Below are 15,740 nucleotides of genomic sequence, written 5' to 3' on the forward strand. Positions count from 1 at the left end.
TCCCATTTGGGCATGTCAGTAACTCAGCTTCTCTATGTAAACTCCTAGGCTGATTTTGGAGTTAAATTATGATATACTTTGAGAGACCTAATGTCAAAATATACAACAATATCATCATAGTCTGGCAGGAACCTAATATCTCCATATTTAAACTTTTTGGTTTTTTTTCTTGTAAATGTATGGCCTGTTTTGCCATACAAAACAGTCTTGTGCAAAAGTAGTGAAAATAGATGATGCATTGTGAGCTTCTAGATGAACAATTTTATCTATTTTTGGAAACATTTTGAAAGAGAAAGTAGTTACCATGGTAAGTGTTTTTTAATCAGACATACTCCTTCCTTTATCTTATTCTGCACATCATCCATGTCAACAGGTAGCAGAGGTGAGATCATCATGTCTCCTTTTCCTCACTTGCACGTCGAGCCTCCTCCATCTTATTCTGCACATTCTTCATCTTCGTGGACCATTCCAACATCAGGCCCTCTTCAGTATCTTCAATGATAGCAGCGTAGCTCATGCGGGCGATGAGGCCTTTGCAGAAGAGGATTGTGAGACGGCAGAGAAGCTCCATGGTGTCGTCACGTGAGCGCCCCCGGGACACTTCCAGCCCCAGGATTGATTTTCTGAAGACTGCAGGCGTGCCTACCACACCATCGTAGAAGGATTGCAGGCTCTGGTCATGTAATGTAATTTCGTAGGTATTCCTAAAGTCATCCGTCTTATTCGTCAGGTGCTTACCGCTGAGCTGTGCCTTGCGCATCTCCATGTACTTCTGGAACTGTTCCTCAATCCTCTGCTCGTTAAGACTGTACTGGACATCTAAAGTGTTTTTCGCCATCTGCAACAAGGCGTCGCTGTTCTGCTGGGTCAGATAGTCAATGGTATCGTTGAGCGTGCCAAACTCACTCTTGAGTTCGCTGATGGCATCATCGTCTGTGACGACTCCCCGCACCAACTTGATAAGGGAGCTAGCCACACTGAAAATAGGGTTCACCATGGTTAGTACTGAGGAGATGGCGACCACACAATCCAGTACCTTTACCACGCCCTCCTTCAGCATGGCATCAGTGATGGTCCTGTCGGCTGTCTGCTTCTGGGAGTTCGCCATGGAAGTCTCTATGCAGTGATGTCAATATGGAAGTATAAGAATTCTTCTTTTGAAGATCACAAAGATGTCTTAATAATCCTTTATCTTCAGAATGAGTAAGGGTTTGGTCCTGGACAAGGTGATGTCTTTTCTCTCACAATCTCCCTCTCCAAAGTACCAATCTGTGTAGTTTCTTCTTCTTCTTCCCACCAATCCCTGCTCGGAAACAACTTCAGCGACACTTTAGCCTTAATATGTCTTGACTATAATATGTGTGTCCGTTGCACCACAGTTTCAAAATGACAATGACGTGAATTTGTTGCCAGATGCTCTTTTAAAGGGCCGCCCTTGGCTACCTCCTGAAGATACTGACCAATCAGATTGCTTGCCTTTCTTTGAGCGGATATGCATGTATTGACATGCAGTGATGACAAAGAATGCATTGGATAGTTTTCTGCTCTTAGTACGTTATTCACTTACCAAGAATGACAAAATGAAACATTTACTTACCGTGTAGAAAATGGCATATTAAATGGTTATAGCTTTCCTGTATTTCTAAATGTGATTGATTGATTGATTGAAATATTTATTAACAGTTTGCAGAATTACAGTACATTTCTAGCACAACTAAATACAAAGACTGTTAACTGTTAGTGGACGACCCAATAATTTCACTCTACAAGAGGGTCCACCTTGCTCAATTCATCAAAACATTTAGAGACGTACAAACAGAAACTAGGAAAAAAGAAACATACACAGTGAGGGGGAAAAGGGGTGGGGTGGGATTCCGATTTTCGTCCGTATGTGCCCTTTGAGAACGATACCAGGACCTAGCGGTCTTGGTATCGTTCCCACTGACCTAAAACTACATGGAAACTAATTAGCTATGATGACTAAAACTAAATATACTGACGATTTTCTCAAATAAAAACTAGACTAAAATGTTAGGAAGGGAACTAGTGCACAAGAGATCCAGTATAGGCCTAAGTCATTTTACACTTGGTTGCATGCTGACAATAGCAGATCTACAAGCTCACAACGAGTCACGCGTTGTGAGCTTGTAGATCGGCTATTTTCAGCAATTGTAAAAACAGTCATTTACGACGGCATCGAGGCCCGCCAGAATACATTTCAGTCGACTAAATCAACTGTAGATTTAGTAGACTAAAATCTTATGACATTTAGTCGACTAAAACTAGACCAACACTAAAACATTCCGGGTGACTAAAATGCGACTAAAACTATGCAAGAGACTATGACTAAAACTTGCCGCCAAAAACAACACTGCTTTCAATACCCATGTCCACAGAACACCTTCTGCAAGAAGAGACAGATCACTTTCATAATTGTGTGGTGGTTGTTGTTGCACAATCTCAAGGCACACCTGGACACTGGTTTAACCTCCGGCATTAAAATCACTTGGAGCAAGTGGTCCTCAAAGTGGGGACCAGGGACCCTCTGGGGTCCTTGAGGGGGGTTCCCAGAAATATTGCTTATATCATCAAAATCAGTTTAACCAATTTGTTTTTTTTACAAAAAAATTAGAACAATTTGGAATAATTTTGAAAAGTCCTCTCCTGAGGGTCTGTGGCAAAATACATACATGTACATTTGGGGGTCCTCTAGTGAGTCTAGTCTACATTGTGCTTCAACTTGCAACTTGTGTAATTAGAGGGGCGTCTTGTGTTGTCCTCACATGTCAACTCTGATATCTGAGGTCATGGTGGCAGCCAGGCTGCTGTTAACCCTTCATGGTGTCCGCACGCACCGTGTGTGCATGCGCATCCAGGCAGGCGCATGCACGACCCACATGCACTCTGACTCTGTGGTGTGCGCGTAGGCCTACTGTCTGACTGGGAGAACTTGGAGAAGACACACATGCACGATAGCCTAGTTTAATTAAATCCCTTTATTATAATATAATAATATGTAAAACAGTATGATATACAGAGAAAGGTTATTTGGTGCAATTCAATGTATCCTTTTTGTCTTCAAATGTGGAAACCTGAGGACAGTTGAGACACAGAAATGAAAGCTTATCCAATGGTTTATCTTATCCAAAGCACACCCAATGTGGAACACTGGAAACTTGATATTTGAGAGTTATAGGAAATATAGTGAAAATATAAAACTGAAAAGACATATGCATACCGGTCGGCGGTAATTAGTGCAGCTAAGAGTGGGAGAGTGGAGCAGGGGTGAGCTGACAGTAGGGCTGCCCAGGGTGCCGCCCGCACAGCCATTCACAGTTTTCGCACCTCGCTAACAAAACATGTGTCACAGCTTGAAACAATTGGAAAGACTGAGCTTGGATGAATATCAATGGTGATGGCCAAGAGGTGGTTGCACCACCTCGCACTAAGTTCAAACGTAGCCTAGTAATTGGGTAAATGGCCTTTATGTCAAGACTTATGCATTACTAATTGTGTCTAGTCGTCTCGACCTGCTAAGTAGTCTACTGTAGGTGTCAGTCAGATGTTGTCTGAAGAAGTCACACTGGCTGCTGGCTTCATGATGAACTAATTCAATTACAGAGATGCAAGGTAAATGAATAAGAAAAACACAAACACTAGTATTATACTAACGCCTAAAGTATTCTATTTATGCAACTAAATAGAATAACATTTGATATACAGTATATTGTTGGCTAATATTAGGTCTACTACATTTAAGAGGTTATTTCAATCAGTGATCGCTCGCGTGCACGTGCGCGCGACATAGCCTGACTGTTAAAAAATCCACAGCACATTGCTGACGCGTGTGGAAGAGAGTGTAGGGATCCGTAGGCTGCTGCAGCTCCACAGAGCGCGGGTCCCAGAAACAGTGGAGAGGAGAAGAGAAGGTTGTGTCAATGGCAGGTTCACAGAGGAGAGAAAATATCATAGTAACGGAGTGATGTCACGTTTAACTGTCTAACTCTAAGCGAGCACTGAGGACTGGCTGAAGTCTGGCTGTCTAACTTTACCAACCGTAGACTGGTGACTAACTAAACTAAACTAAGTATTTAATAAATATCTAAATATTTATATATATATTTTTGGAATAAGGTTTCAAGACATCCTCAAAACACAACTAATAGAGTCACAATTTGCAGTAATTCAGAAGGTTGGGGCAGACAATATTGTCAGTTGATATACTGTACAGCTCATGAAAATCAAAAATCAATTTCTCAAAGAGAAAAAGACGACCACTAAAAAAAAAAGGATTCATAATACAGAAATGTCGACCATCTGAAAAGTCATCATATACTGTAAGATCAACGGTACTATAGGTGATATTAAAGAACTATATGTTTCACACCATAGAAGATACTGTAAAATAAAAAAACTCCACCCCTGCACAAACCCACATTGTATCGACGTCATCCATAGTCAGTTTGGAATAAAAGCTGATAAGAGCTCACAACGTGCGCGCGCGTGTGTGTAGCACTAGACTGTGGTCCCTACGCCACACAAAACGTCTTTGCGTGCGTGCGTTGCTGACCCACTGTCGGTATTGGGATTTTGTATAGGTGTTTCTTGTGACCCTACCATTAACATCCTATGGCAGACAGAAATGTCAAACTTTCCTTTTGCTTTATGTAGAAGTGACATGATTCTGAATCCATTCCAAGCATTAGTTTTGCACAAAATACACTCCTTGGGCAAAAAACAGCCATAGCCTGGCTGTCAAAGTTAGGAAAGTTTGACATTTTTGCCTGCCATAGGATGTTAATGGATCACAAGAAACCCCAAATGAAAAATTGCCCAATACCGACAGTCGTTCAGCAAGTGGATTCATTAATGCTTGTATATAGACAATACTTTAGGCCGGACTATTGCAAATGTGGGTGGTTGCGGTTGTAGTAAATGACTAGTAACATGTTATTGTTCTGCCTATTCCCCATCGGGAAAACATTTTGTGACAGGGACCTCCATACGTTGTTAAAACGCTTCCAAATATTAGGCCTAGTCCACTTTTTTTTTTTTAAATAGCAGATCTAACTCTTGTGAGCTTGTAGATCAGCTATTTTCAAATAGCCGCTGCGTATAGGTTTAATAAAGTGCGTATATGTGGCCTACTACAGTCTCTTCTTTTGGGCTTGTTTTGGTAGACCTGGTTGCTTATTTCTCTCTCTCTCTCTCTCTCTCTCTCGCTCAGGGTCCTAGGAGCCCCCACTCTAAAGCCAGCATGGCGTGGTGCGGGGCGACTCTCTCCTTGGGCTTCTTAAGTACTTTTACTTAAGTACTGTACTTATATTTTGAGGTATTTGTACTTTACTTGAGTATTGCCAATTTCCAGTACTGTTACTTCTACTCCACTACATCTCAGAGCCAATATTTGTACTTTTACTGCACTCTGAGTGCTTTAAACCATTTTCTACAAAACCGGGATCAGACTATCAATCCTCCTAATAAATGTATTGCTGACCTAGTCACCTTTGTAATGGAGTACAACAATTTCTGCTTTGACAGGGATTTTTATTTGCAAACCTCAGGTGTCAGTATAGGCTATTTGTGCGCCTAATTATGCCAACCTTTTCATGGGTTATTTTGAGAACTTTGTCTTTAACCCTGATAAGAACGTGCACCTCCCACGAATTCTGAAATATTATAGATTTATTGATGACATTTTGTATTTTCCAGGGTAATCTAGATGAGTTAAACAACTTTGTTGAACTACTTAATAGTTTTAAGAGTCACCCGATGTTCACCTGTGAGTCCAGCCAGGAAAAACTACAGTCTTTATGGGTCTATATTGACAATGGTGGCTTATCTAACCCAAAGTGTGATTTACAGCATGAAGAATAAATTAGGCTTGCCCATTTTCAAATCAACAAAGGATCTTTACTGGTGTGTTTGGTATATTTAAAACACACTTAACCAAGTTAACCATAACTGGTATAGACATATCCATACGTAGAAAAGGGTTATATTCAAACTCCTCCACTAGATGGCACTGTGGGCTTGTCATCATCATCTCTGGCCTGCAGTCACAGGGGGAGACATACAGTACACGTCATAGTATAATGTAACATAGACACGTTAATACATGCAACATATAGTCTCCAGTCAAAACAGTGATTTTACAATATAAATTATTGGGGTCCATGGGCTAATAAATGTAGATGTGAAAGTCCTCGAGATGAAAAAGTTTGAGAACAGACTGGTTGTAAAGCTCACCCTGGCCCAACTCAGCATCTACCTCCTCTTCTCATTGTCCGGCACCACCAGCAGGGCGAACGGCAGGTACAGTACTTTGTATTTTGATTGATTGAAATATTTATTAACAGTTTGCGGGATTACAGTAGGCCTACATTTCAAGCACAAACTCAATACAAAGACTTAGTGTTAACTGTGAGTGGACGACCCAATTAACCATTGCACTTGTTTTACAAGAGGGTCCACCTTGTTCAATTAATCAAAACATTTAGAGACGTACAAATAGACACTTCTATATAGTCACGGTGAACACGGTGTAGCCTACTCATGTCCACATAACCTGCAAAGAGAACGACACACGCTGCAATACCCATCAATGTTGATTTTGTCGACTAAAACTAAGACGAAAAATGTTCGTCTACTACCTTTTTTCACTTTCTCAAATAAAAACTAGACTAAAATGTTAGGAAGGGGACTAGTGGACAAGAGATCCAGTATAGGCCTATAAGTCATTTTACACTTGGTTGCATGCTGACAATAGCAGATCTACAAGCTCACGAGTGACCGTTGTGAGCTTGTAGATCTGCTATTTTCAGCAAGTGTAAACACAGTCATTTACGACGGCATCGAGGCCCGCCAGAATACATTTCAGTCGACTAAATCAACTGTGGACTTAGTCGACTAAAATCTTATGACATTTAGTCGACTAACACTAAAACATTCCGGGTGACTAAAATGCGACTAAAACTATGCAAGAGACTATGACTAAAACGTGCCGCCAAAAACAACACCGCTTTCAATACCCATGTCCACAAAACACCTTCTGCAAGAAGAGACAGATCGCTTTCATAATTGTGTGGTGGTTGTTGTTGCACAATCTCAAGGCACACCTGGACACTGGTTTAACCTCCGTCATTAAAATCACATGGAGCAAGTGGTCCTCAAAGTGGGGACGAGGGACCCTCTGGGGTTCCCAGAAATATTGCTTATATCATCAAAATCAGTTTAACCAATTTGGTTTTTTTACTAAAAAATGTGAACAATTTGGAATAATTTTGAAAGGTCCTCTCCTGGGGGTCTGTGGCAAAATACATGTACATTTGGGGGTCCTCTACATTGTGCGTCAACTTGTGTAATTAGAGGGGCTTCTCCAAAGAGAGACGATGAAACCCCCTCATTCAGTGAGTCTTGCGTTTGCTCAACAGCACGCTGACCGACTCTGTCCTCATGTGAACTCTGATATCTGAGGTCATGGTGGCAGCCAGGCTGCTGTTAACCCTTCACGGTGTCCGCGCGAACCGTGTGTGCATGCGCATCCAGGCAGGCGCATGCACGACCCGCATGCACTCTGACTCTGTGGTGTGCGCGCACTGTCTATCTGGGAGAACATGGAGAAGACACACATGTGCGATAGCCTATTTTAATTAAATCCCTTTATTCTAATGAGACTACTTTTGTTTGTATTATTAATAACTAAAGGTGCACTAATGTCAGCAATATGCGATCGCAAAAAATTAACGTCAACGTTTCACACAATACATTACAAGGAAGAATAAACATTGTATTGCGCCAGCAGTGGCTGTCTAAGATTTTTTGGTACAAGTGGTGGATAATAAAATAAACTTTACCTTAGTTAAAACAACCTAGAGACAACTGAGCTCGTTTTCCTTGCAGATCATCTCACACCGTCGCTGAAATGTTTTCACAAATAAGATGATCGCTACATCATCGAGCAGAAAACCCACGGCATTTTAGCCGAGCCAGAAACGTCCAACATATTGGTCATGGATTGATAATCAAAAAAAGGTATTCACACGTTTTAACGTATCAATACTGCAATGTAGAAATACTGTTAATTAGTAAAAGTCCGGAATTCCAAATTAATTTTAGACCAGTACTTTTATTGGTATCAAAACAGGCCTTTTGTACAGGAAACTGTACAAAAGTAAAAAGTACTCATGCAGCAGAATGTCCCATTTCACAACTTTTCAAAATTAACAAAAATTAGGTCTGAGCAGAAGTGATTCCGATACGTGCTGTGACTTGAACCTAATAAATCACAATCAAAATAATAATATTAAAGAGGGACATTTTTAAATAGCCGATAACAAGCACACAATGTGACAGTTAAGAAGACAAAGTACTCTCATAAAAGAAAAGGTTGTACTTTGTTACATTACATCATTATGTACATGATGTGCATGTTTTCCAAAGTTAGGTAAACCATATGCACAACAAATTTATCTTAGGAAGGCGCAATTCGACCACACTAGTGCGAGAAGAGGGCAAAGGTGTGTGTGTGTGTGTGTGTGTGTGTGTGTGTGTGTGTGTGTGTGGTGTCTGGTCCGGTGTGTGTGTTGTCAGGTGTGTGTGTGTGTTTCACTCTAGTTTTTTATCAGTTCGTTCATGCATCTTGATTGTTCAGAGAAAGAAGCTTTTCGCATGTTTTCCCTGTAGTAGAAAAGTTTTGTCTATTTCCAGTGGCTTTGAGACTAAGAAACAGTTTTCCATGCTGCAGCAACAGTCGGTTGGGACGGCTTGAATCCTGCATGATTCCTCGATCTTTGATTGACACAGCGTTCATCGTACAGGGCTTGGATGGGGAAGAGCACATCTGCTGAAGTGTTGTGCTACATTAACTACTTTAATATACTTCATCATATCATACTAAAATAGCTGATCTACAAGCTCACAACGCACGCTCGAGGTCACACAACTCAGCAGTGACTCCTCTGTCATACTCTGGATGAAGATAAAATCCAAAATGGAGGTTTTGGGTGAATGTGGTGTGGACTGTGTGAATGAGCGTCATGGTGTCAGACACATTGTAGAAGGACAGAGTACCTGCACTGTGGTCCAGGTACACTCCTACTCTGGAGGACACAGGGACCCGGCCTGAGATGGGAGTACTAGAGCCTCTGTGCATGATTCCGAAACGGTCATTGGGACAAGACCATAAAGCCCACGACCGATCATTGAATCCAAATCCACTTTTCCAAACTAACTCTTTTCTGATGATATCTTTATATGAAACTGCTACAGCAACGATTCCAACAACGAGTGCACTCCACTTTACCTCAGAGTACCAGCGTCCACTCAGACCCTCTCTACTCAGAACCTGATAACATTCAGTGAATCTCTCTGGGTGATCAGGGTGTGATTGTGGTTCGCTCATATGCATTACTTTTCTGTTCCCTTCCGACAGAGACAGGTCTACATGTACCGTGTTTGGATCCAGTGTGATTGGACGTGAATATTGTAAGAACTCAGCTCTGGTCTTGGGTTCTGGTGATGTAGACAGTAAAACATCCATTCTGCTCACCGTCTCTGAGACGTTTGTCCCTTCCTCTGTGAGACTGTCCTCTAGTTTGTCTCTCACATTGGACTCGGCCACAGTCTCATCTTCAACGTATCTCTGGTCGCTGAGATACACCCAGTCATCGTTGCTGACTGGTGTAGATTCAAGAGAGCAGCAACGCTCTCGGACTTGGAATTGGAATTCCTCTGTGAATGAGAGCTGCTCCAGGTCACACAACTCGGCAGTGTCTCCAGGTGATGAATAAAGCCAAAGTCCAGCATGGAGGTTTTGGGTGAACGTGGTTTGGACTGTGTGAAGGAGCGTCATGGTGTCGTCAGACACGCTGTAGAAGGACAGAGTACCTGCACTGTGGTCCAAGTGCACTCCTACTCTGGAGGACACATGGCACACTGGGATGTCAGTTCCAATACCTCCGTGTATGAAACTATAACCTTGTTTGGTACATCCTAAAGACCACGATTTGTCATTGGATCCAAATCCACATTCACCATCACCTGTTCTGCTGATGTCTTCATGTGAGACTGCTATACGGCCACAGTATCCACTCAACTCTACCTCCCAGTAACAGCGTCCAGTCAGAGCCTCTCTACTCAGCACCTGCCACACTCCAGTAAATCTCTTCGAGTGATCAGTATGCAATTGTGGTTTGTCCATCACTGTTACTTTTCTGTTCCCTTTAGACAAAGACAGGCATTGATTTGCGGTGTTTGGATCCAGTGTGATCGGACGTGAATATTGTAAGAACTCAGCTCTAGTCTTGGGTTCTGGTGCTGTTGACGGTAAAACATCCACTCTGTTCACTGTCTCTGAGACATTTGTCCCTTCCTCTGTATAAATGTCCTCTAGTTCGTCAGCTATGATCTTCGGTTCTTGTCCTATTGACAGTAAAACATCCACTCTGTTCACTGTCTCTGAGACGTTTGCACCTTCCTTTGTAAAAATGTCCTCTAGTTTCTCCTTCATCTTAGAATGGGCCACAGTCACATCTTCAAAGTATCTCAGAAGACGGACATGGCTGCTGACTGGGTGTGTAGATCCACTGATCGTTGAGAGGGATGAGGTGTAATGCTGTAGAAAATGGATGTGATCTTCTGTGAGTGAGAGCTGCTCCAGCTCAGCATGTCTCCGCCTCAGTTCAGTGATCTCCTGCTCCACACACCTCCTCAGTTCTTCAGCACGACTCACTTCACTTTTCTGCTGATCTCTGATCAGCTCCCTCACCTCAGATCGTCTTCGTCTGTTCTCCATGGAAGAGATGAGCCCAGCATAGATGGTGTCACTGTCCTCCACTGCTCTGTCAGCACAGTGGTTGATGGACTCCAACTCCTGGTGAAGCACCTTCACGTCTTTCTCTCTCTCCTGGATTCTCTGCTGGATGTTCTGCTGACTCGTATGGAGCTCTTTCTGTCTCTCAGTCCGTTCTGCTGCAGCTGAGGTCGTATCGTGACCTTTGTGTTCTTCCACGGAGCACAGAGAACAGATACACTGCTGATCGGTCCGACAGAAAAGCTCACTCACCCTGTTGTGACGAGAGCATATGTTCTCCTGAAGCTCACCAGAGGCTTTGACCAGCTTGTGTTTCTTAAAGGCAGGAGACTGATAGTGAGGCTGCAGATGAGTGTCACAGTAAGAGACCAGACACTGAAGACAAGTCTTCACAGCTTTCAGTCTCCTCCCAGTGCAGACATCACAGGCCACATTTCCAGGTCCAGCGTTGAAGTGCTCAGGAGGTGCAGCTTGGAGTCCTGTTGAAAGATTGATTGACATGCATTTATGAATTTGATAAAAATGTATTTCATTTGTATGTGCCTGTACCCTCATATTTGGTAACCTAATTGAGCCAGCATGACTTGGCTGCCTAGTAACGAGGAATTTGCCATTACCAAAGCTCATTTGAATACATTGAAATTAGTCTATACAGACTCACCTTTGAAGCTCTGGGCCATGCTTAGCCCTGGTCCAATGCTTACAGCGAGTGTCTCTCACTGACGCCTTGTGGAAGTACCTTCCACAGCCCACTGGTCATATTTCCACTCCCGTGCGCTGTTTTTTTAATACCAGCAAATAAACAAAACGACGTAACCACTTACCGAAATAAAGCCTGCTAGACCTTGGTAAAAGTCTATTCTCGAACCTGGGAAGCGTCTCAGGTCCCCAGTTTCTCTCTAAAATGCACTTTGTGTCATTTTAATAACGCAATGTACGCTGAATTTACCGGGCAGAGTCATTTCTTCTACTATGGCATTTCCGGGTTTTACCCGCGCCAATCTGGCTGGATTCATTTTATTTAATGATTAAAATAGTGCATTTTAGAGAGAAACTGGGGACCTGAGACGCTTCCCAGGTTCGAGAATAGACTTTTACCAAGGTCTAGCAGGCTTTATTTCGGTAAGTGGTTACGTCGTTTTGTTTATTTGCTGGTATTAAAAAAACAGCGCACGGGAGTGGAAATATGACCAGTGGGCTGTGGAAGGTACTTCCACAAGGCGTCAGTGAGAGACACTCGCTGTAAGCATTGGACCAGGGTAGTGATCGACCGATAATCGGCCACGGCCGATTATCGGCTTCGATATTCATGTTTTTTATTAATATCGGTATCGGTGGTAAAAATTAATAATCGAAGCCGATTATTATATTTTGTCATAAATGCGCAAAAAAGTACAACAACCACTCCACTCTCATTGAAAATCCGGTAGAGTACGGTTGTAAGGAGATGTATATAGCTTAGCTGCGTGTCTGTAACACCGAGGAGTAGACACACACAGAGCACAGCACGCTCTGCCTGTGCTGATCCTCCCTCCCTCCCAGTTCCACACACACGGAGTAAAAAGAGAGAGGACCAGGGCTAGAAGGAGTAATACTAACCTTGTAACCATAAGCATTGCTGTTTTCATCTTGCATTAACAAAAATAAAATCCACACTGAGAGGGACAGAAGGTGTAACAGTGGTAGAACTACATTAGCCAACGCTAGCTGCTATGCTAACGCTGCAAACTTACAGCAGATGTAAACGGTTCTTTGATTGTGTGTGTGTGTGTGTGCGCGCGCGCGCGGGTGCGTAACCACATGCTGTGTGCGTGCGTGTGTGTGTGTGTGCGTGCATGCATGCATGCGAGCCAACTGAATGTTTTCTAAAAGGACAACTTTCCCCCCCCATCCTGACCAGCCTATTATTATTATTATTGCATTTTGGCTATGTGCAATAACTAACTGCAAGCCAATGAAGAATGAACCAATCAGTAGCATTGTCAATATTTGTCTTAATTTCTAATTCATATTTATTTAGTTGACAATAATTTAACGGTAGGCCAGTGTTTTGAGACATACAAGGCTATTGTCTTGTATTGTTATAAAATTATGATCTTGAAAGTGACAAATTTCAGTGGTGGAGTAAAAACAACAAGGTCACATGGCTTTGGGGAGTTTGGGCAGCAGATCTACAAGCTCTCAACATGTCATGCTGCAATGTGCTGTGGGCTTGTAGATCACCAATTTGGATAAATAAACTGATTTTTTTTTTTAAATAAATGTTTTAAGCCTGTGCCTGCACTTCATACAGCACTATGTTCCATATTCTGCTACAGTACATGTTTGCACTTTAATTAAATTAAAGCTGCATTTGATGGGGGGGGGGGTTGTTACTGAAAACAATGTTGGTGCTTCTTGCTTGCACTAACTTTTTATAAGCAATAAATGTTCTCCAATGCATTTAAAGGAATTATTGTGTTAGAATTTATGTTACTGTAAAAAAATTTTTTTTTACTTAAATTAATATCGGTCATAATATCGGCTATCGGGCTTTTTGATTCTCCACTAATCGGTAATCGTAAATATCGGCCAAAAACCATATCGGTCGATCACTAGACCAGGGCTAGGCCATGCTGTGAGAGCAACAGAGTCCTTTTCACCTGTTCCTCCCCCCCCCCCCCCTTCCCCTCTCACCTCCCACCCCCTCTCTTCCTTTGTCCATGCTGTGAGAGGGGAGTTGCACCACTCGGTTCACACGGATGTGTTTTTTTTATAATGGGATTAATCTAGAGTTGCAATACCCTCCATTGACTCCCAACTCATCCAATTTGCGTTTGCCTTAAACAACGTTAAACTCACCAACATTGCAGCTGTAGTCCAAGCTTGAATTATCCTCTTTCAATCTGCCGAGCTTGTTTTTCATAAAAATCCACCGTAGACATGTCATGAGCTACTTTCTGTCAAGAGTGCTGGAGTTTGGAAGCGCTCGTCGTAAGTCACTGAATGGCCCTGCATGCCATCTGTTTAGCATTTGCACATAATGCAGGAGGCAGCAGCGCGACGCCTTAATAGAAAACGAGCGCTTCCAAACTCCAACATTTCTTCTTCTTGACAGAAAGTAGCTCATAACATGTCTACAGGGGATTTTTATGAAAAACAAGCTCGGCAGATTGAAAGAGGATAATTCAAGCATAGACTACAGCTGCAATGTTGGTGAGTTTAACGTTGTTTAAGACAAGCATATCGCAAACATACATTGGATGAGTTGGGAGTCAATGGAGGGTATTGCAACTCAAGATTAATCCCATTCTTAAAAAATCACACCTGTGTGAACTCTCTCATTAGCAGGCAACAGTAGCGCCCCTACTGGTACTCACTACTCAGTCATATACTGGTGCTCATTAACCAACACAGACACACATAGGTGAACACAGACATTGCTGTTCCGCACCACTCAAAAATCTAGAGTTGCAAATTGCGGCTAGTCGGCTACCCCTCTGCAGGGCCTCTACTACTGGAAGTGACTGAATGGAGTCCGTCTCATTTCTCTCCAAAAGCACTTGAATATGATTAAAGCTCACATTTCATATCACACACTTTTGATTGATTGATTGAAATCTTTATTAACAGTTTGCAGAATTACAGTACATTTCAAGCACAAACTCAATACAAAGACTGTTAACTGTGAGTGGACGACCCAATTAAGCCTTACACTTGTTTACAACAGGGTCCACATTGTTCAATTCATCAAAACATTTAGAGACAAACAAATAGACACTTCTATGTAGTTAAAGAACAGAACAGGAATTCATCATATAGGAAGCGAAAAGGGAAAAAAAGTATATATACAGTGAGGGGAACAGGGGGAACACACACACACACACACACACACTGATTCACTAGCGCCCCCCCCCCCCCCCCCCCCCTCAAGATAGCCTGCTACACTGCCTTGTTAGCCTTTTATATTCTTGTAATAAAACGTTCCATCTCTTTATTGGTTTATATCTGACAGACAGTGAACTGTATTTACACAAGATAACTTTAATTAGTCTCACCGGTCTTCTTCAGGCTCTCCAACACATCAGCCAACATGGTGTTTTTCTTCAGAACAGGTTTTGGGACGAAGCTGTCTCTGCATTGTGGACACGTGAACCTTCCTCTCTGATCGTCCTGGTTCCAGTATCCCTCGATACACCTCCTGCAGTAGTCCTGCAGTAGCTGTGTCCACAGGGAACAGTCACTGGATCCTTCAGTAGATCCAGACAGATAGAACAACTCAACTGTTGCTGGTCCAGTTGAACTCCCTGCTGCGCCATTTCAGTACGTCCGCCTGACTGACTGAAAGAGTTTAGTTTGGTTGCGTTTAGTGATGTGTCGGTCACGAGCGACTCGTTCATAAGAAAACGCAACTTGAGTTTTCTTAGGCTTCGTACAGACATGATACATTCAGACGAACCTTAGAGTATAAGAGACGAACATGCTCTGTCCTGTCCGTGTTTCATGGCCGCCTCATTTTCCAATGGAAGTCACGTGGTTTGACCAAACAGTTGTGTGTGATGGGGGAGGGGGCCAATCAAAGCGACAGATATCACAGGACAAGGAAATGGGAGGTTCTTCTTGGTGTGTGCGTGTGTGTGTTTGTGGGGGGGGGGGGGGGGGGGGGGGGGTTCAATGATCCACTGTTGAATTAAATAGTAACCAACTGGTTGGAAATAAAACCTAAATTAAAATTTGATGAACTTCTAAAGACAAGACAGTTTTTCTCTCTCCAAATAAGTCTATTAAAACTGAAATACAACCGAGAAAAGAGGGGAAAGGAAAGAAGTCACACTGCTCTGATCTGAACACACGCACACACACACACACACACACACACACACACACACACACACACACACACACACACACACACACACACACACTAAACGGGCCAATGGCAGCTCAC

General features: G+C 42.6%; 2 protein-coding genes across 2 annotated transcripts; both read right to left on the bottom strand.

The window, feature by feature from the left end:
- Positions 1-391: 391 nt before the first annotated feature.
- On the bottom strand, positions 392-997 carry LOC308323509 (protein rapunzel-like; the record flags this gene model as incomplete). Its single annotated transcript, XM_080775237.1, has 1 exon — positions 392-997. The coding sequence occupies one exon, from the start codon at positions 995-997 to the stop codon at positions 392-394; it is 606 nt and encodes a 201-aa protein (XP_080631363.1).
- Positions 998-7,958: 6,961 nt separating this feature from the next.
- On the bottom strand, positions 7,959-15,289 carry LOC308323510 (tripartite motif-containing protein 16-like). The gene is given in 3 exon segments (XM_080775238.1): positions 7,959-11,292; positions 14,851-15,004; positions 15,010-15,289. Coding segments are annotated over 3 exon segments (2,754 nt in total). The 5' UTR covers positions 15,235-15,289; the 3' UTR covers positions 7,959-8,917.
- Positions 15,290-15,740: the final 451 nt, after the last annotated feature.

The sequence above is a fragment of the Protomyctophum bolini genome (assembly GCF_963924005.1).
Source record: "Protomyctophum bolini genome assembly, chromosome: 11".
In the NCBI taxonomy this organism is placed as follows: Eukaryota; Metazoa; Chordata; class Actinopteri; order Myctophiformes; family Myctophidae; genus Protomyctophum; species Protomyctophum bolini.